General features: G+C 49.1%; 2 protein-coding genes across 5 annotated transcripts in view; both read right to left on the bottom strand.

The window, feature by feature from the left end:
* Window positions 1-5,939: 5,939 nt before the first annotated feature.
* On the bottom strand, window positions 5,940-9,236 carry DLX1 (distal-less homeobox 1). The gene is made up of 3 exons (XM_065841031.2): window positions 8,693-9,236; window positions 7,967-8,166; window positions 5,940-7,674 (listed from the first exon to the last, which is right to left on the bottom strand). The coding sequence occupies exons 1-3, from the start codon at window positions 9,003-9,005 to the stop codon at window positions 7,420-7,422; spliced, it is 768 nt and encodes a 255-aa protein (XP_065697103.1). The 5' UTR covers window positions 9,006-9,236; the 3' UTR covers window positions 5,940-7,419.
* Window positions 9,237-12,920: 3,684 nt separating this feature from the next.
* The window catches only part of METAP1D (methionyl aminopeptidase type 1D, mitochondrial), a 48,321-nt gene continuing 34,953 nt past the window's right edge, over window positions 12,921-26,288 (bottom strand). For 3 of the 4 annotated variants that reach the window (XM_065841439.2, XM_071811078.1, XM_071811079.1), the window contains exons 6-10: window positions 23,326-23,489; window positions 14,941-15,038; window positions 14,366-14,413; window positions 13,369-13,447; window positions 12,921-13,215 (exon numbers count right to left, since the gene is read on the bottom strand). In XM_065841439.2, coding sequence (XP_065697511.1) covers window positions 13,137-13,215; window positions 13,369-13,447; window positions 14,366-14,413; window positions 14,941-15,038; window positions 23,326-23,489 — 468 coding nt within the window. In that variant the 3' untranslated portion in view covers window positions 12,921-13,136. The remainder of the gene's footprint in view (window positions 13,216-13,368; window positions 13,448-14,365; window positions 14,414-14,940; window positions 15,039-23,325; window positions 23,490-26,288) is intronic. The other variant, XM_071811076.1, reaches the window with a different exon arrangement.

Genomic DNA, 26,288 nt, shown 5'->3' with positions numbered 1-26,288 from the left:
GCGCTGAGTTTCTTCAGGGATGGGAGAGGCTGGGGGTGTCTCCCTGGCGTTCGCCGTCGGGAGAGCTGTGTCCCTTCCACCTCCTCCCTATCCAACTGCTGCCGCAAGCGGGCAACCTCCCCACTTCTTCCCCCGTCTCCTCGTCTACAATAAAATCTCGCCCCTGCCAGTCTTCTCGGCAAGGCCATGAATCACTCAGCACTGCCTGCAGCAGCCCAGAGCCTCCCACCCCCTCGCCTGCTGGCGCCAGCGACATTTCGCATGGGCCTGAGTCCTGCGTGGGAGCTTTGCATGGGCTGGAGCTGTGGCCCTTCGAGGCTGGAGGCAGCAACTGGACCTCTCCGGGATCTACCCCTCGAAGGCTAGACCCCTCAGGATGTACCCCTCTGAAGGGCTACATCCCTCATAGCTGAACGCCTCTGGGATGTATCCATGGAGGTCTGGAGCACTCCAGGATGTACTCTACACCCCTCCGAGCTGAACCCTCTTCTAGGTTGTGCCCCTCGGGACGTACCCCTGCCGGCTGTGCCACTCCAAGCTGTAACCCTGAGGGGTGTAGTACCCATCGGGGCTGCATCCCTGGAGATCCTGGCGGCTGGAAGAGGAAGCTAAGAGTGGGATTTCTACCCCTTGTCGCCTCGAGGGCCCAGCCAATGTGGGAGGGTGCGGGGGGAGAGGGACCGGTGCGGAGGATCCCGCTGCAGGCAAAATGATTGAGAGGCCCAGGCCAGCTCGCCCGGGGCAGGGAATGTGCAGCCCGGGCGGGACTCTCCCGACAGGCCTTGGCTTGAGGAGCCCGGGCGGGGCCGGGGGAGGCAAGGGGGAAGCTGGCCCGACAGGGACTCGCCGGAGTGGGGGGCCCGGGAGGGCGGATTGTTCTTGAAAACTTGGGGAAAGCTTGGAGGTGAGGGGAGGGGGTGGGGAAAGGTGCGAAGGAGGAGTGAGAAAAAGAGAAGGGAGGGATGTTGGAAGACAAGAGAGGCAGCGGTATATGAGGCGAAAAAAGATAGCGGGAGAGACAAAAGGGGAAGCGGCTGCTGCCCCCGGTCCAGCCCTGACCCAGCGGCGCGGACGGGAAGGAGAGTCCAGATCCGCCCCGGGAACAGCGCGGCAGTCCCGTCCCTCACCTCTCCCCTCCCTCATCCTCCCCGCGGCCGAGAGCAGACCCGGTGTCAGGAGCCTCGGCCACTCGCTCGGGTCGGGGGAAGGAGTTTCCCCGCTGGCAGGCGGTGAAGCGCTGGGGCGGCGGGAGCGGAGCGAGGAGAGGAAGACAACGGGGCCGTCTCCAGAGGCAAGGGCACGCGTGGCGAGCAGCACCGCGGCTCCCGTGATCTGGAAGAGGCTGTCCTCCCGGCAGTGCGCGGTGCCTTCGCAAACCCCGACGGGGTAGGGGGCACAAGGACACTACTCCGCAAGGTGACAAGTTTTGCTAAACCACTCGTCCGGGATGCAAGAGGAAACCGTGGGCGCGGGACATGGCCAGGACGGGAACAGAGATAGCCTAGAGCCCCGCGTCTTTTTTAAAGGCCCTTCAAATAAAGTTCCCCCCAAACACCTGAGTTCTGTCCCCCGCCCCGCCTACCCCCCTCGCCCAGCAGTGCGTCTCCAGCCCGGTGCGCCGGTCCGGTGCGGAGCGCGGCTCGGCCCGGTGGGGTCGGGTAGTATGTGGGGTCCCCGGAGCGGGGCTCTGCCCAGCTGCGGGCCACTTGTCAACGGTCTGGGAGCAGAGCACAACGCCCCGGGACGGGGGAGGTATCAGGCTGGCCCTCCGCCCTCCGCACCTTCCTTCTCCTATATAGTTATTTATTATTTTATTATTTATTTATTAATACTTATTTGTTGCCTGCTAGCAGCAGCTCTCCCTGGGCTATTCGCACCTGCTGTGGTGTGGGGGGTATTCGTGCTTCACCCCTGCAGCATCGCCGCAGCTCCCGGAGCCCTTTCAGGCTCCGGATTTCGCCCGCTGCTCGTACGGGTTGGATGCTGTTCACACTGTGCTGGGGACGGCGAAGGCTAGCGGATGCATAGGCTCGCTGCACCACCGCCCGCACCGCAGATGCACACGTCTACATATGTTTGTAATCTGTTTCCTCATGCTCTTTTCCTGTCCTATAGGACGGGGCAGACACCGCTGTGAACCATGTGCCCCCGAACAAGGCGGCAGCCACGCGGGGCTCACCGCCCGGGGCCGGGAAAGCCTCGAGGAGCGGGGCAGCCCCGAGGCGAGAACTGCCCCTGCTCCCCCAGCACTCTGGCAAGGCTTGGGGGGGAGACATGGCTTAGCTGACTTCGCTCCGCGCCCCAGCGCCGACGGCTCCCCCGTCGGCCCCGGCCCCGGGGGGGAGGCTGCTGAGCGGGGCCGGCCCCGGGGGGGGCGGCCGGGGTAAGTGACGGCTCCGCAGCCAGCCCGGTCCGGGGGGGCCGATCTGGCAGCCGCTCCGGGCGAGTGGCACCCTCTGCCTGCCCGGCGCACGGGCGGGGCCGGCCGGGCTTGTGCCGTGGGTAGGCAATTTACTCATTTGCCCCGGTGAAAAGAAAAAGCACGAGAAATTCAATTAAAGCGGCTCTGGCAAAAGGAGTTATTTGAGGCATGAATGTCTCCCCTAAAGCTGCAGCAATCATGTGGCATTAGACACTTCCGGAATCCTATAGCCAACTTGAAAAATCCCAGGCCCCTTTTTTCCCTAATTTTTGCTCTGATCTGTAATTTTATCCACATTTGCACTAGTTTGAGCATTCTGGCTCTCCCATCTGAAAGCCTGCAATTACTATATAATTCTTCGCAATTTCACATGTCCTAATATGGACTGTAATTTTTGCGCAAGACAATTTCCTGCTATTTCAAGCATCAACATTGTCAAAGTTGTATGTACATAATAAATGGGAATATCAATGCATAGTTTTTAGCATAACATCTTGACTCCTCGATAATTATATCCGTTCGGAGCCTACGCAGAATTAGCCTGAATTGCATGGTAACTGCTGCTGCTTTAAAATTTTTAAAAATTACTCATAATTTTCCCAAAGATTACCAAGATCTCGAGTGCACAATGTCATCAGCGTAATGAAGAGTAAACATTTATGCTAATAATCTGCAATTTTTTTCATCAGCTATAAAGACAGAGGCTATATAGCAGAAAATTTCAGTCATATTCTGCAAGAGCAGAGCTGCAAAAAGGCTGCTGCGCTCAGAGGCATGTGCATCTCTGGGGGATCTCAATCCACATTTGCACTCTCAGGATATTATTATTGTGCTCGGCTCTCTTTTTTTTTTTTTTTTTTTCCTTCTCCCTCCCCGATCCTCTCCCTCTCTTCCACGCTCCTTCGCTCCTGTAACTTTCGCAGCAAAAAGCCGCGTTCGGTCTTTTGGTTTGTTGTAAAGCAAATACTTGTGTCCAGACCCTGAGGGACTGAGGTGGAAGGTAAGGGTGGCGGCACAGGCTCCTTTTCGCGGGGGTAGGTGAGTGCACGGGGCGCGATGTGGACGGACGCCCCGGGCGGGCCGCGGGAGGGGAAGCGCCGGCAGCGGCTCCACCGGCTCCATCTCCCCGCAAAACTTCCCCCCGGCGGCGCCAGGGTGAGCGAAGGGAGCGGGGCGCCGGGCCGGGCGGTGGGGATGCGGCGCACAGCCGAGCCACGGAGCGGTGCGCGGGCAGAGCGGCGCCGGGGCGGAGCGAGGGCACTCGCCGCCCGGGGCTTTCGCGGGGTCGGGGGCTCCCGGTGCCGGGGCGCGCTCCTTTTCGGAGGTGGTTTCGCGGTGTGTGTTTTCGGTTCCTTGTGAAGGGGAGCGTTACTGCCCGGTTCCCAGCTGGGAGCCGGGAGGCGGGAGGGCAGGGCACCGGCGCGGGGGGGCGGACATGGCACTTTGTCACCGGCGTGAGAACGGCGGTGGTGGCAGGAGCGGGTTCGGCGGCCGGCGGCGGGGCGAACGGAGCGGGCGGCGGCGATTTCTTATCCCGCTCTGTCAAACGAAGGGAGCAAATTCCGAATGCAAAGGGGCTTGGGCTCTGATATTTGATTATTTTTCTAGTTTCAGGGGCCGCTCTGTGCTCCGCAATTAGATTGACACATGTACAACATCCCCAGTCATTCAAGGGGGTTCGCAGGGACACTCCAAAGGGATTTTTTTTTCATTTTTCTTTTTGGGTGGAAGATATTAAAGAGGTATCTGTTGTTTGGCAATTTTGCTAAGTCTGTCTTCATTACTTCAACATTGTGCATTTGCTAATTTGGAAGCCCCTTCCTATTGACAGCTCTGCTCCATACACCTGCAAGCAATTTGCAGAGCTCCAATATAGGAGAATTGCAGAGATGGCAGCTCGCACCTATTTTATTTTTTTTCTTCGCTTTTCTCAATGCACAGCAAATTTGGCTTTCAGTGCGTTATCTCTTTTGTTAATGCAAAAAGATTCCCTGGGCGAAAAAATTGCTCATAATTACCAGAGAGATGGGGAAACTGCATTAGAATAAATAAACCTGAAATTACTGTAATTATGTTGTGTTTGATGGGCTCGGCTTGTAATCAAGAAGAGAATACAGTGAAATGATGCTGACCCTCTTGGGTTTGCAGCTGTACGCGCACTTTGGGGTCTTTTTTTGCAGAAAAGAGTCATTTTGATCATCATTAAGCTGTGTGTAACCTATTTCAGAAGTGTTTGAAAATGAGGGGCACTTTTTTTTTTCCCCAACAAGGAAAAAATATATCCCAAAATTACATTTTGCCATTTACAGACTCATCCATAAGGTTGTGTTTGCGGGGTGACAATTGTTAAAGGTATAATATTCGAAATCAGGACTTAATCATTGTAATGAGGTATTGTTTCAATATAAGCACCTTTGGATTATTCATAGTTTAATTAATATCCTCATTATGAAAATCTTCGAATCAGATATTTGATGAACTACTTGTCAGCAACAAGGCAGAATTAATTAGGCCTGTATTGAGATTAACATTTTCAAATGTACCATTATAATAGACTCTAACTCAAGACCGCCTCGCTGAGATAAAACTAATAATTTCTCTATTTGAACGGTTAGCAAGACGTTATTGAATTAGGAGAAGCTAATACGTCTTTAAAGCGCTCCAAGCTGCTTGACCACCCCATTCCTGTTCGGTCAAAAGCGTTTGGCCTCGGGCTGCAGCCGTCGCCGGAGCTGCGCCGGTCCCACTCCGCTCGGGGGTTCAGGGTGCTCGAGACCGTGCTCGGGTCGTTGCATCGAGGGAAATACAGAGCTGCGAAGTATTTTCCAGGCCGGATCCAGCACCCCGGCGTACCGCCCTGGGTGCGCCGCAGACACCCGCGTCGTGCGCCCGGACGGATGCTGCGCTGCCGCCCATCGGCTGCGCGCCGGCCCCGCGCATTGGGGAGGGGATGCGTGTGTCCGGGAGCGTGAGCACTGACCCCGCGGGGCGGGACACCCGCTCCCCCCGGGGAACCTGCGCGCAGGGCCGCTCACGGTCAGCCAACCGAACCCAGCCGCTCCGGGCTCCCCTCCACTCTGCGGGAACTGCTGCGGGCTGTGCTCGGCGCAGAGCCACCCCGGGGAGCGGGCACAGACAACCCTGCTACCGGGAAAGCCAGGGCGGCACCAGGAAGGCTCAGCGCCGAGGGGGTGCGCGGCCCAGGGCTCTGGAATGGCTGTCGGGTCGGGGAAGGGGGCTGTCCCGGACCGCTCGATCCCCCTCCCGGCCCACGAGCTGTTCCCGGGTGCTCCCCCGGGCATCCCTCCGCGGAGCGTCCCGCGGTCCATCGCGGCGTCCGCCGCCGCCTGGCCAGATCCCCCCGGGCGCGCCCGGGGACGGGCTGCACGCCCCGGGACGCACCGCTCCCCTGCCCCCGGCTCGCCTCCCGGTTACGGCCGCAGCCATCTCGCCGCGTAGGACGCAGCATGGCCCGAGCCCCGCTCCCGGCCGCGCTGCGATACAGGGAACACGCGTGTTTCTTTTCCAAACCATAATTTTACTGTCTCAAAGAAACTTTATAACTTATGTACAAAGATTTGTGTGGTGGTGGTGTTTTGTTTGTTTGTTTGTTTGTTTGTTTTTCCTCCTTCCCCAGATACAAAGCAATAAGTTAACATTCTCAATATAAAACTAAATTTTGACATATAGAACACTAAACACAGCCGAGCTCAGTTTATCACATCTTCCGAGTTTCACAAGTAAAATGTCAAGATCTCAGTACACAAAGCATCATGTTTTACAGCCACACGAAACAGAACGGAAATAATAATAATTATAATTAAAAAAAGCTAAATTTGTGCAACATGTTTACAGAACAATAATAATAATAATAAAGAATAAAATATGTACAGCGAGTAGCTCCTGCACGTCGGTTTGTGCATTTGGACTTCGGGCCGGCTTTCCGCAGGGAAGCCTCGCCGGGGCTGCGCGGCGCTGCGCGGGTGCATCCGCCCTTCCGGCGGGCTCCCTCCAGCCGCCTCCGCCGCCCTCGGGACTCTTGATCCGTCCTCCGCGCTTTGCTTCACCTCAGCAAAGCGTTCGGCAGCTGCTGCGATTCCACTTCAGAGTACCGAACAATGTGCATTTATTTCAATTGTTAAATACACGAGAAATGCAAATCGTTCGGACCAAACCTCTCCACACCAGTGAAGTATAAAAGTTATTGTAAAAGTTAAAAATCGCATCCTTCTCTTGTAGTGATTTATTTGGGAGCTGGGGCGGTGGGGGACACACACACACACATCGTGTGTGGTTTTGTTTAAAGTAAACTGTGCGTCCGAGCAGTGCACTCAGCAAGCCGGATTGTCCGTTTGTTTCTAGTATTCTCATAGTGGTAATTTAAGTTAATAAATAAAAACCCTGTCTTCCCCTTTTAACAAGAACAACAAAAAATGTACAGATGGAAAGTGAAAGGTACAGAAAATGTCGAGGGAAAGAAGCTCTGGAAATCGTACGGCTTCCTTCCCCCTTGCAATTGAAGAGACCGTCAGATCGGGGTAGTAAATAAATGACCTACATTTCAACAGACACAGACAGACAGACAGGACAGAGGAGAGGGCTTCCCTCCCCCCAACATCTTTTTCTGATTGTCCCACAAAGCCGCGGCCGGCACTCGCTCTGCTCCCAGGCTGTTGTGCGGTGCTCGGGGCCGCTCCGTCAGCTGTCAGCGCTGGGAACCGGCCCGCATCACATCTGTGCTCTCCTGCACCGCGCTGCAGTGCAGCGTCCTAATGGCTGGGTGGGCAAGAGACCTCCTGTTTGCTTGTTTGGGTTTCTTTTGTGGTTTTGCCTCTCTCTCTTCCCCCTATTTTTTCTTTTTTTTTTCCTCCTTTCTTTCTTTCTTTATTCCCCCCCCTTCCTTTTATTTTTCTTTTTTTTTTTTTTTTTTTTTCCGCAATAGATTAAATTATTTTCAGGACCGGTAGTGCTTGCGGCAGGGGAAAACGGGTTTATAATCACATCAGCTGCGGCTGCTGCATAGCTTCTTGGTGGGCCGAAGGATACCACGACGTGTAGCTGGGGATGTAGGTGCCCGGGGTCCCCGACGAGGCCTTACCGGAGGCAGAGGTGGTATTCCACACCGGGGGCACCGGTGGCGAGCTGCCCGAGAGAGCCCTGCCGTTGGTCAAGGCGCTGCTCTCCAAGGCGGCCCCTCCTTGCTTCATCAGCTTCTTGAACTTGGAGCGCTTGTTCTGAAACCAAATCTTCACCTGCAAACGAGAACGGGGCAGGGCTCAGCATCCCGGTACGGGCTAAGGTACCCCCGTGGTACGACGCACCCCCGCGCCCAGAGCCCCTCTAGCTTCTTCCCTTTATCCCTCCGTGGCTGCTGTGCCCATTGCCATTTTGTTCTGCCAAAGCATCCGGCGAACCACCCCCCCGCCCTCGCCCGCCTCGTTGCCCACGACTGTGACCCATCTGCATCACGCGTGGGGTCTCCCACGCCGACGGTGAGGACAGGGAGAGGACACGGGAGAGGGGCCGGCCCAGTCAGAGCTGTACCTGAGTCTGAGTGAGTCCCAGAGATGCTGCGAGCTCGGCTCTTTCGGGGAGAGCCAGGTATTGAGTTTGCTGGAACCTCCTGTTCAAAGCCTGCAGCTGCAAACTGGAATAAATAGTCCTGGGTTTGCGGATTTTTTTCCCTTTCCCATTAAAGCGAACTTCCCCTCCTTCTACCACAGTGCTTTTCTCCGATTCGGCCCCTACAAACCACAAACGATGCAAAATAAATAATAATAATAATAGCAGCGATAGTAATAATAGCAGCGATAGTAATAATAACAGTAACAGCAACAGCGGCAGCACTAGTAAAAATAACAGCAGCAACATCAACAATAACAATAATGAGAAGGAAGAAAAGTGAAGCTCGAGTAACGCTAACAAAGGCTCCGGGCGATTATGGCAGCCCAGGCTTCTTCGCAGAGAAAGTTTGCTATTTTTACAGGCTGCAGTTTAGGTTTAATTACCCTTAATTGCATACATTGTTTATAGCGCTACGCAATAAATAATTACGAAGACTAATACGTGCACATCTGGGTTGATTTCTTTTCCAGCCGGGCATTGTGTGCTCTATGGACTGCTCCCCTGTGATACTTAGCCTCTCCTGACTAATATTTTGTAATTTAATTTAATTTTCACCCCCAATTTTTTTTTTTTTTAATACAAGCACCCTCCCTCCCTTCTTGCCTTCCCTTCCCCCCCCCGCCCCCCAAAGCCGAGTGCACCTACCTGTCTCCTCTAACCGGGTCTGAGTCAGGCTGGAGCTGTTGGGATAGGACTGCACTGAACTGATGTAGGGGTTGGTCGAGTGGCTGCTGACCGAGTTCACATAGGGATAGCCCAGCGGTCGGGAGAAGGACGAAGCTGTGCTGTACGAGCTGTCAGGCTGAGAGTGGCCCGCGGAGTGTAAACAGTGCATGGAATAGTGTCCGTGGGACATGGGAGAAGGAGACATTTGCTGGCTGGGCGGCCCAAACTCCATAAAGACAGCCTTCCCTGAGACGGGGCTATTTAGACTCTCTGGCATGGTAGTCATGGTCATTTCTTGTCGCTTGGTCTGTGTGTGTGTTCTCTCTTCAGCTTGCCTTTTTGGGGTCTGTTGTGTTTCTCAGGACAGGAAAGAACCCAATTTAAGCGGAACAGGGTTTTTCACTTTCCATTCATAAGAAAATGGAGTTTGTCTCTTTGAAAAGTCTAAGCATGATGCTGTAGATCTACACAAACTCGCCTAAAAGCTTTGACTCAGCCAAGTCTATGAATATTCATAAGCTGGCGGAGCTGATTGGTCCGCCGTCTTGCATAATCGCTTTGGATTGGTCCAAGGAGCTCGGGGCTCGCCCGGACCCCGGTGAGCGCGGAGAGCCGGACCGGCAGCGCCGCGCGTCCCCGAGCGCCGGCCGCACGCCCCGACGGCACCGGTGGCACCTCTCAGGGCCTCCGCTCCGCCGGCTCTCCTGCACCACTCCCCGGCCAGTCCCGGGCGAGGAGCTGCCTGGAGCCCCCGCTCCCACCCCTGGCCGTCCGCTCCCGCCGCCGGCCACGGATGGCGCCGAGCCGGGGAACGGCAGGAGGCAGCGCGCCTCCTTTTCCCTTGTCTTCCGCCCCTTGCCGTGCGGCGGCGCGGAGGGGATGGCAGCCGCGTTCCGCGGGCCCGGGCGGCTGCTGGGGTGTCCTGCTCCGCACCCCGCTCCGGCAGACGGCGGCGGGACCCGCAGACAAAGCGGGCGGCCCCCGCCCGCCGGCGGCACACACTCCGCGGGGGCGCAGGGGCTCTCCGCTGTGGCGCGAAGGTCCCAGTGCCGCCCGCACCTCCGGAGCGCGTCGCCTCGTTATTGCTGTTATTGTTCTTAAAAGCTAAAAAAAAAAAAAAGCACCCGAAAGCCAGCGAAACAACAATCGCCCTGAACGGGCCAAACAGCGCATTTGAGCTTAAAATGAAAACTTCCGCGTGCGTGAGCGGTAAATGAGGTGGGACTTAAGAGATCCTCCCCAGAAAGCCCACGATGAATCCCAAATTACTTTGTTAGATAATTAGAAAGTGTTGATAATTATTTCTTTCATAATTCAGCGGTGTGACTGTAACAGGAAAATGATCTTGTGAAAGTTCACACGTGCAGATGTATTAGTTACTGATTCATTTGATTAAATGCTAGTCTCAAGTGCTCTGATCCACAGCTGAAGGCGGCCCCATTAGCATAACACTGATGTTTAATTTTCATACGCATAATTAGCCATATATTTAACACTAATAGCAACATGCAGCCTTTCAGCATTAAACAGCCTGGGATTTGATCTGGCCTGGGCTGAACTTTCCCGGTTACACCTAGGCTGTCTAGGGTGCGCAGTTATCGCGGCACCACATCTATGTAATCAAGCGGATTTTGGCAAAGAGAGAACACTAGTAAAAGTGAACATTCAAAACAAATCGCAGCGCTGCTGTCGCTAGAGGTATTAGAGCCGACTCGTCTTTCCCGCTGGCACCCCTGGCAGCGGGTCTGGAGCACCGGGCAGCGTCCGCACGGTGCTCGGCCCCGCCGGGCAGCGACGGTCCCTTGGAGCAACCGGTTAATGCCCGTGCCAGCTGACATGAGCGAGCCTCTCAGCTCTTGGCCTGTTTTGTTGTTTTTGTGGTTTTTTTTTTTTTTTTCCCCTTCTTTCAATTTTTTCATTAGTGGCTCTGTCGGTTTTAATTGCCCATTTCCTAACGCCTCTTTTACTTCCTCTTCCTCCCTCCCCCCCCCTTTTTTTTTCCTCCTGATGCGCAAAGTTCATTTTCACCAAATCGCCGCGGCTTGGCGCGGGAAGGGGCAGTGGCGGCGTGTCCCCGCAAGAACTCCTCCGGCAGCCGGCTCTGCCCCCCTGGCGATGTAAGTGACCACCCGAAGCGGGTCCGAGGAGGGGTCGGGGCGCACCGGCAGCTCCAGCACCCTCGCTGGACTTGAGCCCGGCAGCTGCGGGGAGGGGAGGCTGCTCCGTGCTCGCTGGGTCTTCCGACACCTCCTCGGGTTGGCCGGGCGTAGGCAATCCCGGGGCGAACCACGGTCTCGTCGACCCCGTCAAAACCCCGCAGACCGGACGGCGCGGCTCTGCTCACAGTCGTCCTGCGGAGCGGTCACGCCGCGGCCGCTCCACGCAATGCCGGTCCCGGGCAGCGCGCCTTCGGCGGGCGCGAAGGGGCCGCGGGACGCCCAGACACCGTGGGGGCGAGCGCCCCGTCGATGCTTTCATCCTACTTGCTCCGCAACACGGCCTGTGCGATGGGTTTGTGCGAGGTGTTGGCTGACTTCTCACAGCCGAGGCATCTCTTTCGCCTCGGTCATAATTAGGATTACGAACGTGCGCCATCCATGCCTGGGCCTGGCCACCACCGCTCCGCAGCGGCCGATAAAACTCGCAATCCCATCAGAGTTACCGGGGGGACTTCAGAGCAAACAGCGTCTACCAGGAGTCAGCAGCTCCCTTTCACCGGGCTGCGGGGGGGTTCCCTGTCCCTGGCTGCCCTGTTCCCGCCTCACCCCGCGCCGCGGTAATCGCGGGACGGGAGGCGGCCCGGCGGAGGGGCAGGGGACGGGAGCAGTTTAGCACCAGCTGTGCCACCCAGGGGCTCCCGGCGAGGCCAAACCCGCCGGGACGCGTCCCTGGTGTGACCCCGGGAGGTGCGGGACCCCGGCTGCCCCAGCGTCCCTCGGATGGGGCAGTGCGGCCGGGCGGGGGATGTCAGGCAACAAAATATATCTCCCAGCCCCGGGCAGTGCTGGGCGTCCCTCGCTTCCCGCGGCCGCAGCGCCCTATTCAACCTCTCTGTATTTGTAAACCTGTCGGCTGCCCCATTTGTTTTTACAGGTTTTAAGGCCTTCCAAGCTCCTCTCGGGGAGGACGGAGCTGAGCGGCTGCCCCGCGGTGTTAGCCGTGTTCGCGGGGGGATCCTGCTTTTTGAAAAGATGCTGTTAGAAACTATTAGAGCTGACAGCTCGATGTACTCAAGTGAAAACAAACAGCAGAATAAAGCTCTAAGAAGGCGGCTTACTTCTACGCTGAACCGCTGAGGGAGCCAGTGCTGGGCAGCCCCGGCCGCCAGCGAGTGCAGGCAGCCCTCGGCACAGGACCGCATCTGCCTACAATTAGAGGCAAATTATTTGTACCAAAACCGCACCGCTGCTGCCGCGGTTTTGGTGCACTTCTGGATGTCACTTGCTTATCTCCAAGGCTACCCCGCGTTCCACAGGACCAGTCCTGCTCCGGTAGCTTTCAAGTACCTAGGCTAGACCCGGCCGGCCCGCCGGGGCAGTCAGCAACGGGCTAATTGCAAATGAAACTTGCCAGCCCGACTGGCCCGGGACGGGACGGCAGCGAGCGCAGGGCCGAGCGAGACGCACAGCTCATGAGGACCATCAGCCCCAAAGTCCGGGCAGGAGCCGGGCTCATCCCCTTGACTGCAAACTCCCCCGTTTCTATTAAATGCTTAAACTGTGGAGTGCCTCTCCCTTAACTACCGTGGGCACCGCAGAGCAGTGATTACCCCAAACCGGCTGTTTCTTCAAGCAGGGCAATTATTGATCTCCAGAGAAGCGCGCTTTGGATCTCATTTTTAATAACTTTTTGTGCTGTGCAAAGAGAAATTAGCCGAGGCAGGAAGGGGGAGAGCTGCTGGCATGCCTGCGAGGGAAGAGAGGGCTGCCTCTGCCTTCCACCCTCGGGAAACTTTTTTCCATCCTAGTAGAAGTTACAGCCTGGGAAACAGCATTGTGCTAATCGCAGTGAAGACGAATTGAGTTCATAGCTCAGCTATAAAGGGAAAAGGTGATGTTCCTCTGTCCTCTCAGCTGCACCGAGACGGTGTCATCACATATGAGTTTGTCCCATAGAGGATTTGAAAGAGATGGGACCGGCTTTCTGCTCCTCACCCCAAATAATCTAAACCCTTTGCACTTGTATGCCGTGCATGGGTGCTTCCAGGTTCACAAACAAGCCAAGGGACTTTTATTAAATACTCACCAGGTAACACATACAAAAGACTATGTCCAGAGCCGACCTCTCAAGCTGCTTTTTCTGTCCCCTGCAGCAACTTACGCAGCACCTATTCCCCACAGAAATTACAGAAACCTTTTCTCTGTCCCGAGTGAAACTGGAAATCACAGAAGCACAGTGCTTTCCTCCACTCCTTGCTCCATCTTTAGGCTTCCTCCACCAGTTTAGAGAGGATTTCTGCTCCCTCTGAGGTAATCACAATGGTATGTTCAAACTGTGCTGATCTGAAATAAATGCACATTTAGCAGTTATTAGGGGGCAAACTCATCCCACCACACCCATAAAACTCACCCTTTTTTTTTTTTTCTTTCCTCTCAGTGCTCAGTTCTATGGCATTGGGAAAAAAAAAAAAACAAACCCAAAATAAAATCAGGCACCTTTTATTGTCTACAGAAATTGCAGTCCATTTATCCTTCAGAATTTTAAATTCAGTGGATCCTTCCATTATTATTGGCTCTGCAACAAGAAAACCAAAATGTTTTCTACAGTTAGCTGCACTCCTGTGTGCACCGTGAAGCAAGCAAGAAAGGGGGGTTGTCCCAGCAGGTAGCTCCCCTTCCACACAAGCCCTGTCCTCCCTGGACCCGCACTCTTGCAACACTAAAATGTGAACTAAAGAGGAAGATGAAGTACCAAGGTAGGAAGTTGCCCGTTCCTCTTTTGTAAAAGCAGGGAATTTTAATCAAGCATTAATTAAGACCCCATGGATAATAACTAAAGCACGAACCACACTTACAAACAGCAGATAGTTTTAAATATTTGATTTTTTTTTTTAAACACGCTTAAAATGTTCATTAAATCAGCAAAACACCAATTTTCTTGTTTCCCTCTAATTGCTGTGCCATTTAGTCCCACAGTGAGACAGAGGGCTTTTCCCCCAGCATCTCCGTGATTGGTATGTGGCACATCCCGGCTGCGGGGCGAGGCTCTCACTGGTTCCCGGTGCCGCAGTCCCTGAGCCCCAACAGCAGCTCTGGCAGCAGCGAATGACATCAGAGCCACCAGTCAGCTCGCTGGTGAACCGCAGCTTTGGGGACACCATTGCACCGTGCTCATCCTCCACAGCCCAAGTATGTCGGCTGAGTCCCCGCCTTGCCAAAAGATGCATAAAATATGTCATTTAATAAGATTTATAATAAACATTTCATTTTCCAAATATTATAATTCGGAAGCTGTTTCACCCCATTGGTTCCTAAATGCGTGGTTTTTCTTTCCTTTTTTTCAAAGATATTTTAATCCGCTTCCCAAGGGGTCAGTGTCGCCGACATCCCCACATCTGCATGCGTATTTCTATATCCCAATATAGAAATGGTACGGATCCGCGCTGCTCTGTGTGTGCATTTTGAAAGAAAACCATAGCAGAGAGTTACTAACCTATTGTGAACGCCATTCCTTCTTCCATTAACAAATCACTGTCATTGGCTACAAAAGAAAATAAAAAACGCGTTTATGGCTGTTGAGGTGTTTTTTTTTTTTTTTTTTTTTTAATCTTTCGAGTAAACGCAACCAGCACTCGGTTTAAGCCCCTTTTTGGCTCGCAGGTACCATGCCTGCCGGTTCCCGCTATGAACTCGAGCACCCGCCGAAAGTGATCCCACCCCGGCTGCAGCGGGACCGCCCCGACGGCGGCTCCTTCCTGGCCGGGTCCGAGGGCTTTAACGTTTCAGCAGCGGCTTTTCTTTGCCGGCGTGGTTCTGGCGGGATGAGGGGGTATCGGGGTTCGGGGACACAGCACACAGCGGCTGCCTCTCGGAGCGGGGCGGGGAAAGCGGCCCGCGGGGCCCAGTTGCCCCAACGACTCCGCTGAACGAGCGATTCGTCCTCAAAAATACACATGCGACGCTCAGAAAGCGAGGCCAGGGCTGCCCGCCAGCTTCGCAGCGTCGTTTCCTCGCCGGCGGCGGAGCCAGCCTTAGGGGGGGGGAGGGGGGAAGGCGGGTCCCGCTTACCGTGGTGCCACACCTCGGGGTGCCCGTGGAAGTACGACCCAATGCCGTGGCCAACGAAGGACGGGCAGACCTGGAAGCCTTCCTGCCGTGCCACGGAGCTGTGGGGCAAAGAGGACACTGTGAGGCAGCATGCCACGACCACTGCTGCTGCTAGCTGGCACCTGTCCTGGCCCCTGCCACCACACTGCTGCTGGCAACCACATCACCCAAATCCCGCAAGCTCTCGCCTCCACCCCAGCGCTGGGTCACTGCTTTGCTTCTGCTCCGAATGACCACAGCTATCAGATCTAGCACTGCTGAACCATCGTTAGGTTTCAGAGTTAACACACCTGCCATCAGAGGCTTTTAGCTCCTCTGCCAGCCTCGATGTCTAGGTGAGATGGCAGCATGTTGTCTCCCTGTCCAGTAATCTTTTCCATGAGCTCACTGGGAACTCATTGTAACACTGACAGCCAAGTCGCATAGCCGAAGCCCCAGCACATCACCAGCACGCAGGCTTTGCTGAGCCCTCCCTAAGCGCAGAGGTCGTGCTGGGCCATGTACCCACTGCCTGCATCAGGCTTTCTGCAGGAGAAGAGGGTTCTGCTGCTGATGGGGAGAGTTAGGAAGCTTCCCTTTTGAAAAACTACAAACATTCAACATGAAAATGTAGTGCAACTCCAGCAAACCTGTTCATGCTAATTAACAATGTATTTCTAATGAATGTATCACCACAGTGGCAAAACCAATTTATAAGCATTATGGCATTTCAGTTCTGCCTGGGAGACCTGTCCTGTCCTTCATTGCCTGCCTCAGGGAGAAGCACCTCTGAGAGCTGCCTGAAGGAACACAACCCAGCACTGATCCCTACTCATGCTGGGAAAGCAAAGCCCTATCCCAATCCCTAAAAAATTATTTCGCCTACAACTTTAAAAGATTCATTTGTTTGTTTTGAATCAAGGTAGGCACTTAAAAACTTCAGGTTTCCCTATATTTACATCCTAACAATTACTTTATCAGAGTCTAACTTCAGGCAGAAAAGCAGGAAAGTTAAGAAACTCAAACAGAGGTTTAAGTTCTCACAGAAATTAAAGCATGTTAAACCCCATGGGAAGGCTCTTATTGAGGTGCAAAGCAGTGTCAGCTTGCTGCAGGCAGTAATCCATTTGCACAGACCCTGTGGGGATTGCTCCAGTGCGCATGGGTCACTGTCCCAGAAGGTGATGCCGCTGCAATTGAGGGACATGGTGCTCCACCACAGCGAAACAGCAATGAGAGAGGAGACTTGGGTCAATGGTTAATAACGCTGCAGTATTCAGACCTTAAGAGCACATTTTAACAGGATTCGTGTATTAGCTTTTACCCATACATCTCCCTGATACAAGACTCACGACATTTCTTTCATTAACTCTAGAGAAGAATGGAAACTTCAAGTTTAGCTGCTCCCAAACTCCTAAGTACTGGCAAAGAGGGTGACTGACAGGGCTAGAAGTTGCGCTTCATTTTGTTGTATTCAAAGTCAGGTTTCTACCTTATACATCATTTATGCAGAAAAGTATAATGAAGGTTTATGCAGTGAAAAGTCCTACTAGCAATGGAAAAGACCTACTCCCATGCCTTTCTATCATGTCACCCACATCTGGGTCAGGGAGTCAGTCCACTGGCTATGACAATGCTGAAAGCCAAGGAAGAAGCATGGGAAACAGCGAGGAGCTGGAAAGCCAGAAACACAGAACAAAATGGAAGATCTCTGGTGACCAAGCCCAGAGCAATGCAGATAATTATTCCCATATGGGTGAAGCAATTCTCTGAAGAGAGATGGGAGAAGTCATCCATGCAACATGTGATAACCTTTTCTTTCCCCTTCTTCTGCAAGTCTTCTTGTAAAAGCATAAACAATTGCACTGACTATTCATGGCATCCCTGACCACTGAAACAGCAGGGTCATTTTTTGAGATGTTTTGTATTATTACAGCATTTTCCCCCCACTCCCCAATCCACCTTCTGTAGCAAGACAGAAAACTTTTTCTCTGTGCAGCTATTTTGAGCACAACAGCTCTACACTCTCCTGTGGGCAGGGGAAGCTCTCGTAACAGCGCCCAGCTGGTGACAAGGACGGTGGCAGCAGCAGCAGCTGCATGCTGGGCACTGGGCACACAGGAGGAGTGTTAAGACAGCATCCCATCCTCAGGCGGTGAAAGAAGTGCTTCTCCTGCATTTCAATGGTGAATTCTGTCACTTTCTTGCCAAACAGTTTGAAAACAACTCTGTTGGCATCAGTACTTCAGTGGTTACTGTCTGCGATCAAAACAGGGGATCTTGAATCTCACAGCGCTTTGACACCTGCTCTGACAGGCGCCCATTCCACCCCCTTTCCCACTTAATAATGTCCACATAGAGAGCTTGGGTATTCTTTACATAAAATGTAATGTGGTCAACAAACCTGAAGTGACACAGAGAAAACCTGTGGAGAAAATAAGCTGCAGGTATGAAACTCAGCCATGTCCAATCTGGTTTTACTATTTGGAAGCACCTTATGGGGAACTGCACTCCACAACTACTAGCTTTTCTTTGGAGTATTTAAAAAATCCTAGTGAGTTCTTACATCCTTGTGTAGTTATCGTAAAACACCCAGCTTTCATAAAAAAAGAAAGCTACTAACCCCAGCTAAAACTTGCAAAACTGATCCTGTAAATGTTCATCTGCATATTGGCTGTAAATGCTGGCATGGAGGTCTTTGAAGCAGCTCTGAGAAGAGTGAACTGAAGTGTTGATCTTGGTTAGCCTCTCCAGCCTCCAGGGTTCCGAGGTTGTGGAATCTGATTTAAAAACTGGGATGCCATGGAGAGCAGCATTTTTGCACAAGTTTGACATTTTCTGTTGACAAAAGCTCAACATTTTGGTCTGGCTGTCTCACTGCCCAGCCCAGGATCTGTCAGCAGTGGCCTTTCTCTCCTGCTTTCCCTGGAAGGCAACCTGACAAGATCGCAGCCCCAGCTCCATGCACTGCTCCTTGCAGACACACAGCTTAAGATCAGGCAGCTGGAGGAGCCCTGATTGCAAGTGGGAAAGCAGTGAAGGTGGGAGGCAGGAGTTGGCACAGTTGAGCTGGGCTGTCTGGCATCTGCCATGGGAAAGGAGAGCTGCACCACCTGGGGGGAGTTTCCCTCGCCCGCAGGGCCGCCCCCAGCCGAATCACTTCCAGAGCAAAGGCTGGGGCAGCAGAGCCATGCTGCATCAACAGCATCAAAAAAGAAAAGAAAGATTCTTCAGAATCATCATTGTCAAAAATATCCATTGACAACATTTATCATCACACATTTTATTCTTTGAGTCATGTTGCATGCTCGGGCAGAGGTGAATTGGGCAGGATTAAAAGGATAATCACTTAATGAGCCCAGAACTGGATTTTATGTTTTGCTGCCACGTGTTCCAGCCCAGTGGCTGTGGAGTCAAGAGTACCTGCAGCGCTTCTCCTCTTTCGTGGATGGCAAAACCAGGCAAAGCATCTGGCATCAGGATGGACCAGCAGCAGCCCAGCTGGTAAAGGACCATCACTGAGGGCCAAGCTGTCCACCTAAACCCATAGGCAGAACCTCTCCTGTGGTGGCATCATGCTTCTGAGAGTGGACAGAGACGGGAGAGTTGGGTGTCAGTTCCCTCCTGAGCACCCTCTTCCCATGTTGCCAAACAACAGCCCATTCTGTGAGAGGAGGGATGAGCGTGGAGTCAGGCATTGCTGTCCCACCAGCAGCCCAACAGGGAAACCACAACAAAGCAGCAACAGGCTCTCCCTGATACTCTGGAGACGCCCCTGAAAGGAGTTCCTGGGTGAATGGGATAAATTCCTCCCGCTAAGGAGCTGAGAAACAGGTTAAAAGAATTTCCATCAAGGGCTGGCCCTGTGCAGGCAGCCTCTAGGAGAGCCTTACGGCCTAACAGGCATCCCAGCTCCAGAGGCAAAAACACCCACTCAGTCTTAGACTGGAACTCTTTTTTTTTTTTTTTTTAAACCCAAACCCACAACCTGCATTTTATTTTTACCAAATTTTGTCGCTTTTTCCTCAAAGCATGTCTGGTCCAGTGTTCTAAGCCCTTACTGAAGAAACAACGTGAAACAAATCCCATTTTCAGCATTGGTAGCAACTGCCTCTCTGGGCTTGTGGTGGTAAATGGGAAGAATTTGGCTGATGAGCGAAGATGGCACAGACCACTGATCGCTCAACAGCCCCGTGAGCCGATTCCCAGCTGGGGACACTTCCCCCCAGCGCCAGCTTCTCTCCCCAGGGATGAACCTTTATCACACAGCAGCATGACGTGAACGGCTGACGTTGCTAAACAAATCTGTTTCACACTTCTGGGCAGTGAACAAGCTCAGGAAGCACTGAAAGCCATAACAGATCTATCATAATTGTTCTGGTACTTGGGGATCTGTATGACTGCCTTTTTCTTTTCTTTTTTTTTTTTTTAATTAGAACTAATACTGTTTTTCTTAGATATATTGCTAGCAAAATCACACTGAATGGCATATTTGTCTTTTTTTTTTTTTTTTAATTCTTGAAAACAGCATCAGCCTAAACTAGATTTGCTTGTGGTAAAAATATTTTGAATAGTAGCATATTGTCTAATTTGAGAAATTACAAAATTCTACTGGGAAAATATTAAAGTATTTTTTTCTTAAATAGCAATCCTAGACTAAGGGAATGCACAAGTTCAGGGATTCCCTATAATGACAATAAATGTTGAGGTATAATTAGTAATATTTTTGAAAGCCAACAATTGTTTTTTGAAAGAAAGGTACATTTTAGTTTCAAACTGGAACACAAATTACTGTATTTTTCTTACAATAGTGCTGAACTTTTATTTGAGGTTCTCTGTTTCTGAAAGCAGACATGATGGATTGAAATAAAAGATAATTTATTGCAATGCTTACTTTCAAGTGCAGAGAGAAGCAGTGTAATTGTAATTTACAGTAGCTGTCAAGGAAAATCTATCACAGATGACATTAAAATGACTTATTTTGCCTGAGCCACTTATTGTTTAAATGTGCATAATCTGATGGAAACAGATTTTAAAAAAATCTGCTTTATATTGTTCTAAATTAATATCAAAACATATACTTATGAGTTAAACATTTTAAACCATTTATTAATACTTTCATCACTACTATTTTTTCCTAGGAGTTGGAAATTGGTTTATTTAATTATACCACATGTACGTTTTTTAGCGCTCTACACTCACAAGATTTCTACATCCCTAAACTCACTGTCTAAAAAGTAGACTTCAAACTAGATTTGTTTCTGTCTGAGAGAGAAGTGTCAGAAATGGCAAAAGAAAATGGAACACAGGGACCAATTCTGTCTGCACCGGAGCTGACTGACAGTTTTGCCACTACCTTCAATAAGAACAGGTTTCAAATTTTTCTAAGCTAAGAAACTCACGAATCCATGCAATCTTGTATTTGCAACTTGCAGCTGACAAGAGAAGGAACTATTGTCCGTGAAATACTCAGTATCGGCTATCGAGCTTCCACAACAAACACTATGTTGGAACACTGAATGCGAACTTACCTCTGTGATACAATTGTTCCCAAAACTCTTGTAGAAACGAAATATTCTGACTATTTGTGCCTAAGATAGGTTCTGCGTCTCACTCAAGCACCTTTACAGAAATACTGATGGAAGAAACATAGACATGTTTCCATTCTGACAGGTCTAAATGTTTTTAGCCTGTAGGTGCTTGTTCTCAGGTATTTATGTCTAACTCTAATGAAACATAAGATTTTGATGTCTGTTTGTATTATATATGTCTGCCTGCATGCAAATATCAAATGATGAATAACCAGGAACACCAAGCTTCAGTAAACCAAGGCGATCTTTCAGCAGAGGCAGTGTTAAAGTAGTTCTAAATAAATCAGCACATTTAAATCGTCGACACAATAAAATATCGAGAAATAAAGTTAATGACCTGCTATTTCATATATAGTTTTGAACAGCCACTAGCTTTGATTAATCTGCTTTTCAAAGGGGGCGCTGAATATATATTTAGACTTTGCAAGTAAACTGACCTCCGTACCAACTCGGCAAAAATCCAATGTCACATTCATTTCTGTTCTTTTTCGTCTCCCCTTTTTTTTTTTTTTTTTTAATACAGCTAGAATTAATGTAGTGAATCTGTAATGAAATGCATTATCCTGCATGGAGATTTATCAGATTTTCCAATTGAATGCCGTGCTTTGCTAGCACTAGCTGGAGTTCACCTGCATGTTGGTGTGGCGTGTGGCTCTTTTTTGTAAAGAGTTAAGTTGAACACAAAAAAAGGGAACAAAGGTCAGCACCCAGCCGCCACTTGAATGTGAGATTTTTCTTTTTATTCCCCTTGATGTATACTAGGCTCTGTGTTATTAGTCTTAATGATGGAAAATTGTAGTGTTGATACAAATCTTTTTTTCAAAGTAGTAGGCGGGAGCTCCATTTGTTAGTAAGTTTTTTTGTGACTAAAAGCCACGGACAGTACATTTATGTAGCAGTAAAAGGCCTAGATGCTCTTTCCATAGCAGAGCTAATTATTCCTACTGTGACCTTACTGATCTACCCTGTTCCTAGTACATCTCATCTGCACGCCTGTTCCTCTGTGTAGATGGTGTCAGAGAATATGAAAAACCCTATAATGAAACCATTTTCATGATGGAGAAAGGCTACTGGAGTTGCACTTGCTACAAAGAGGCTCAATTATATGAGTAATTGTGATAATTTTCTACATTCATAGCCTTCAATGGGGAAAAAAGAATGAGAGCCACAAAGGAAAATTACTTTAACAAGAAAGTACAGAGAGTAAAAATGGAAGAAGAGACAAAAAGGGGGAAAAAAATAACTAGAAAAAAAGTTTAAAAAATAGATCTGGAGGGAGGAATAGCAAGACAGGGAGAACAACAGAAATGCTCAAAAAGCCTATGTGCAGCTGTGTTGCACAATTAAATTGAATTTTTTTTCTGCAGTTGATGAATGTGACTACTGCAAATGTGCCTCTGTAGTTAGCTATCATTTGTTGTTCCGTGACAGGAAAAGGATAATTACCTCTCAGAGAGAATCAAAGGCTGACATGCCCTTTAGACACAGCCATGAATGCAGAGCTCGATAGAATGCTTGAATAAGAATCCAGTGTTCTGTGCCCCCTTCTACTCAAGAATAAATTTTGTTAAAATGCAAGAGCACCACCAGTAAATTTGTTGAACCCTAGGTGTTCAAAAATACGAGGTGCATCTATCGACTCATCCCATTTGCAAAAATAAAACTACATTTTGAATTCACTTCTATTATATTCATGGACAGTAAGATAGTGAGATATGCATTAAATTTCTTTTCCCAGTAGGGGTCTGATTCAACATTTCCTATGAAAGAACAGAAAGACACTATCCTTTTTCTCCAGGCTAGTTAGCCTATAATTTAAAACTGTCAAAAACACAATTTTATACAAAGTCTTCAATAAAAGCTTCTCAGATATAACCCAAAGAGGTTTTACTAAAGTTTGATTCAGACCCTGTTACAATATTTTTAAAGCTATAAATACATCTAACTGATATTTTGCCGTTCTCTTTTTTCCTCAAAGTATTTGAAGATTTATGAAGAGAAAAAAAGCAGCATCCTTTCAAGGTGACTAAGCCTTGCAGCTTTTAAGTAATCAGAATGTATTCAATAGCATGTTGGGACCATTAGTAGTCCAGAGAAGTATTGCTTAATGAAATGTATATGATTTATGTCTATTTTTTTCAGCAAACATTTTAAAATAATCCATAGGTACCTTCAAAAAACTAAGCCGCTTTTTTTAGTCAAAACCGCCAGCAGAAGAATCATGACTGCATTTATGTGAAGCCTTGAAGACATGCAAAATAGGGAAAAATCTCTGAATGTGAGCTCTTTTTTCCCTGTGACATTAGCACGCATTGCTCTTTGTAAGATCAGAAGCTCTTGAGTTAAATATTTTTGTACTTTTTAAACAAAGAGTCTTATTTATGTTGACTAATTCCTTTGTAACATTCCTTATTGCTATACAACGAAAACAATGCTTTGTAACCTTCTTACATCACTAGACAGATGTGGTGTAGTTTTATAGACAAATAAAAAATAAACAAAAACCCACTGCAAATTATATCTGTTAATTTAAATCTACCTTATGAATATCTTTGGCTCTTTCTACAGCTATCTTTGCTGACCCTAGTGTAATTCACTTTAGAAAAAAAATCTCTCTTACCCAAGGAACAACATTATAGCTTGGCAGTTCACATACTGATATCAGACTGAAATGATGGTTTTGAATCATAAAACATGTCATCAGCTTTATACCAAACCACCAATAACCTTTGTCCCACTTGCCAGCCCTCCCTTTACTTGTCAATATAAGGCTTACCTGATTGTGTTTCCAATTACAGAGAAGGGAGCCCCTGGTCTGCAAGCTGCAATTGCTTCATCTCTACATTTCCTGGCAACCTCCACTAACTTTTGACCAGATTTATCCACATTGCCCACCAAAAAGGTTTCAGAAGTGTCACCATGGTAGCCGTTGTAATACACCTAAACATATGCAGAAATGTAAAGACATTTTCTTGTTTTGCATCCGGAAACAGATAGTCTCCTTAATTAATTCAGTCTTCCTAGGAACAAGTTATATATTGCAACACACAGACCGCAGGTGAGCTGCATTTGCAAGAGTGAGACTGGAAAAGCGAAACATTGCAGACAGAAAAACAAAAAAAATAGCACGAAAGACTGTGAGGTGCGCAAGGGTTGCCAATTAAAAATTCAGGAAATGCAAAGGTTGTGCACCTCTGCCCAGCAGCGCACCAGACGGTGACACTGCTCAGCGGCAGGACCTGAGGGCAGCTGCGCTGCTTGTGAGGGGACGGGCTGGGGATGTGCAGAGGCTGGAGGGGCTCTGGGAGCCATTGGGTGCCCCCTGCACTGGCTGCCCACCCTGGGGGCAGGGACCCACTCGCACCCCGCAGGGCCAGTGGGTGTGAGACCTGTCCCCCCCAGCCAGCATCCCCGGCGGAGTGTGAGGTGATGCTGTGTGCAGCAGGGTAAGGGGCGCATGTGCTGCCAACACTCAGAGGGAGCCCCATGGAAAGCATGGGTCAAATCCACCACCTGCTGCTGCACATTTTCTTTCATCTCACTTTTAAACTACAACGTGGCATTAACATCCAATTTTATTTCTGATTTCCAGAGGCGAATTTTGAAAGAGAGTAAACATACTGTTCTGGCACTGCAAAGTTTCACGTGCTGAAAACGTGGCACTCTGTTGAATTAATTATGGTTTGTTTTTTTTTGTTTTGGTTTTTTTTTTGACATTTCACAGGTTTTAAACCTCAGTTCTCCAGAAATTCTCTGCTGGGCACAGGAAACCCTGGCTCTGCAGCACCCCATTAAAGTGGGGTTTGCAGCTCTGCAGCGTGGCAGGCTGGCACATACTTGTAAGACCAAGCCACATTTCCCTATGGAACGACAAATCATAATGGTGCACACTTTTGGTATTCTAAAACACATTTCCCCCCCACCCCCAAACAGTGAACAAGTAGTCCTAGAATCTAGGACTAACAACTCACCAACCTCGAAGCACTGAACTTTTGCCACTGGTGAGCTATTTTGAAAGACAGACTCATTTTTTTTTTGGTTGATTCCAGACTAAAAAAAACCCCAATAACCTGTCTACAGACAGCTTAACGCAAGGCCAGGTTAGTGTTCGGGCCGAGATATGAAGAAAATGCAGGCAGTTCGGAGAGAGGGCTGTTTAAAAGAAAGCTGAGTGCCAGCAAGGGCCCTGCTGTATTTGCCCCCACTGTGGCAGAGACCAGCTGTGGTCCCGGGCTCTGCACCTTGCTCTGCCTGTCCAGACTGCCACTTGTTTTTGTTTGTTTGTTTTGAATTATAATTCAATGTCTGTTGGACAGGTTTTAACCTAGCTAGTTCATATTTAAACTGAAGTAGTTCATTTTCTGCTCTAGGAAGCACAATACACAACCCCCCAGCATTAAACATCATCATCCTCGAAAAGCAAATACGGATTTAAAACACAGAAGAGCTTAAAAAGAATAATAATATTTATTGCAGCCCATCAAGTGTAATTACATATTTTTGATGTTAATAAGGTACAACCACAGCAACTGTAACACACTAATTCCTTAGAAGTCAAGGAAAGAACCAAGTTGTAAAAAATGTTAACCTGGTAATGGCAGGCTGAAAATTGCATTATGCTAAGGATTCAGTGACGGATAATGCTTTTGTTTAAAATACATTTTAAAGGCTGTATGATTCAAGCCAATAAAATTTGTATTTCATCTATGAAATTCTACCATCTTAATTGTGCAAAAGTGGATTTTTTTCTTCAAATAATTTGTACATAGTATGAAGCATTTAGAGTTAATAACAAGAATATTACTTACTCATTTTATAGAGCCTGTATGCAATTATAAACAATTTGTTGGGGAATATTTAGTTTGAGTTTTATTTTGTCCACCTGTGAAACATTCCAGTTTTGCTCATTAAAGTTAAGCTAAAATATAATTAGCAACGTTGTAATGTAATATTTTTTCCTCAGATATTTTGGAACTAAGTAATAGTCAAACACAGCAAAGTTCAGTTTTAAATGACAAGAAAAATCTTTACAACGATATTCAGCAATTCCCATCCTTGCAGGAATCTTCACATTCACAGAAACTTCAAGATTTATTTTATTTTATGAGGGTAAACAGAAAACAAATAAATATAAATATTAAAAAAGATCACTAATTTTTAGTCAGACATTATTTGTGAAGTAGAGCAGACAAAATATGTACACTCTGTTAATATAAAAATGTTCCGTTTGGTTTATCATGGGAAGTATCCGTGACAGGAACCTACACTATTTTTTAATCTAAGGAGTCACTATTATCCTGACAGATAAAACAAACAAACAAAAAAATCAAATGAAAAATACAAAGAAACCAGATGTTAAATCCTTCGCTATTGCAAACAGATTTAGTCTAATATAATGAGCAAAGATACACCGGTTTGCCAAAGCAAAGTTGAGGCCAAAAATATTCTTTAAAAAGAATACATTGCACTGTGTAAACCTGATATTCAGAATTCTATAATTGGAAAGTATGGAGATAGGGAAGAATGTAGTAAGATTGAAAAAACCCAACAAATCCAGTCCTAGATCACACATAAGTATAGCATTGGAAAAAGGTCACAGACCCTTATTTTAATAGAAAAAATATTTTAGAAAGCTTGAGCCTCATGCTCAGAGCTAGGTCTGCTGGACTTCTCTTTGCTCTACCAGTACAAAATTTGGGCCCATGGAAAATAGTATCAAGTTACCAGGAGTTTCTTTAA

Source organism: Patagioenas fasciata, chromosome 7, assembly GCF_037038585.1.
Source record: "Patagioenas fasciata isolate bPatFas1 chromosome 7, bPatFas1.hap1, whole genome shotgun sequence".
In the NCBI taxonomy this organism is placed as follows: domain Eukaryota; kingdom Metazoa; phylum Chordata; class Aves; order Columbiformes; family Columbidae; genus Patagioenas; species Patagioenas fasciata.
Note: the sequence above shows the minus strand (reverse complement) of the source record. Positions and strands in the feature narration are given on the sequence as shown.

What these genes read in the sequence shown, in the direction of transcription:
- DLX1 (XM_065841031.2), bottom strand. Translation starts at nt 9,005, where the DNA reads ATGACCATGACTACCATGCCAGAGAGTCTAAATAGCCCCGTCTCAGGG. An exon ending in GACCCGGTTAGAGGAGACAG is followed by an intron (nt 8,167 to 8,692) that starts GTAGGTGCACTC and finishes TGTGGTTTGTAG; the next exon opens with GGGCCGAATCGGAGAAAAGC. An exon ending in TGGGACTCACTCAGACTCAG is followed by an intron (nt 7,675 to 7,966) that starts GTACAGCTCTGA and finishes TCTCGTTTGCAG; the next exon opens with GTGAAGATTTGGTTTCAGAA.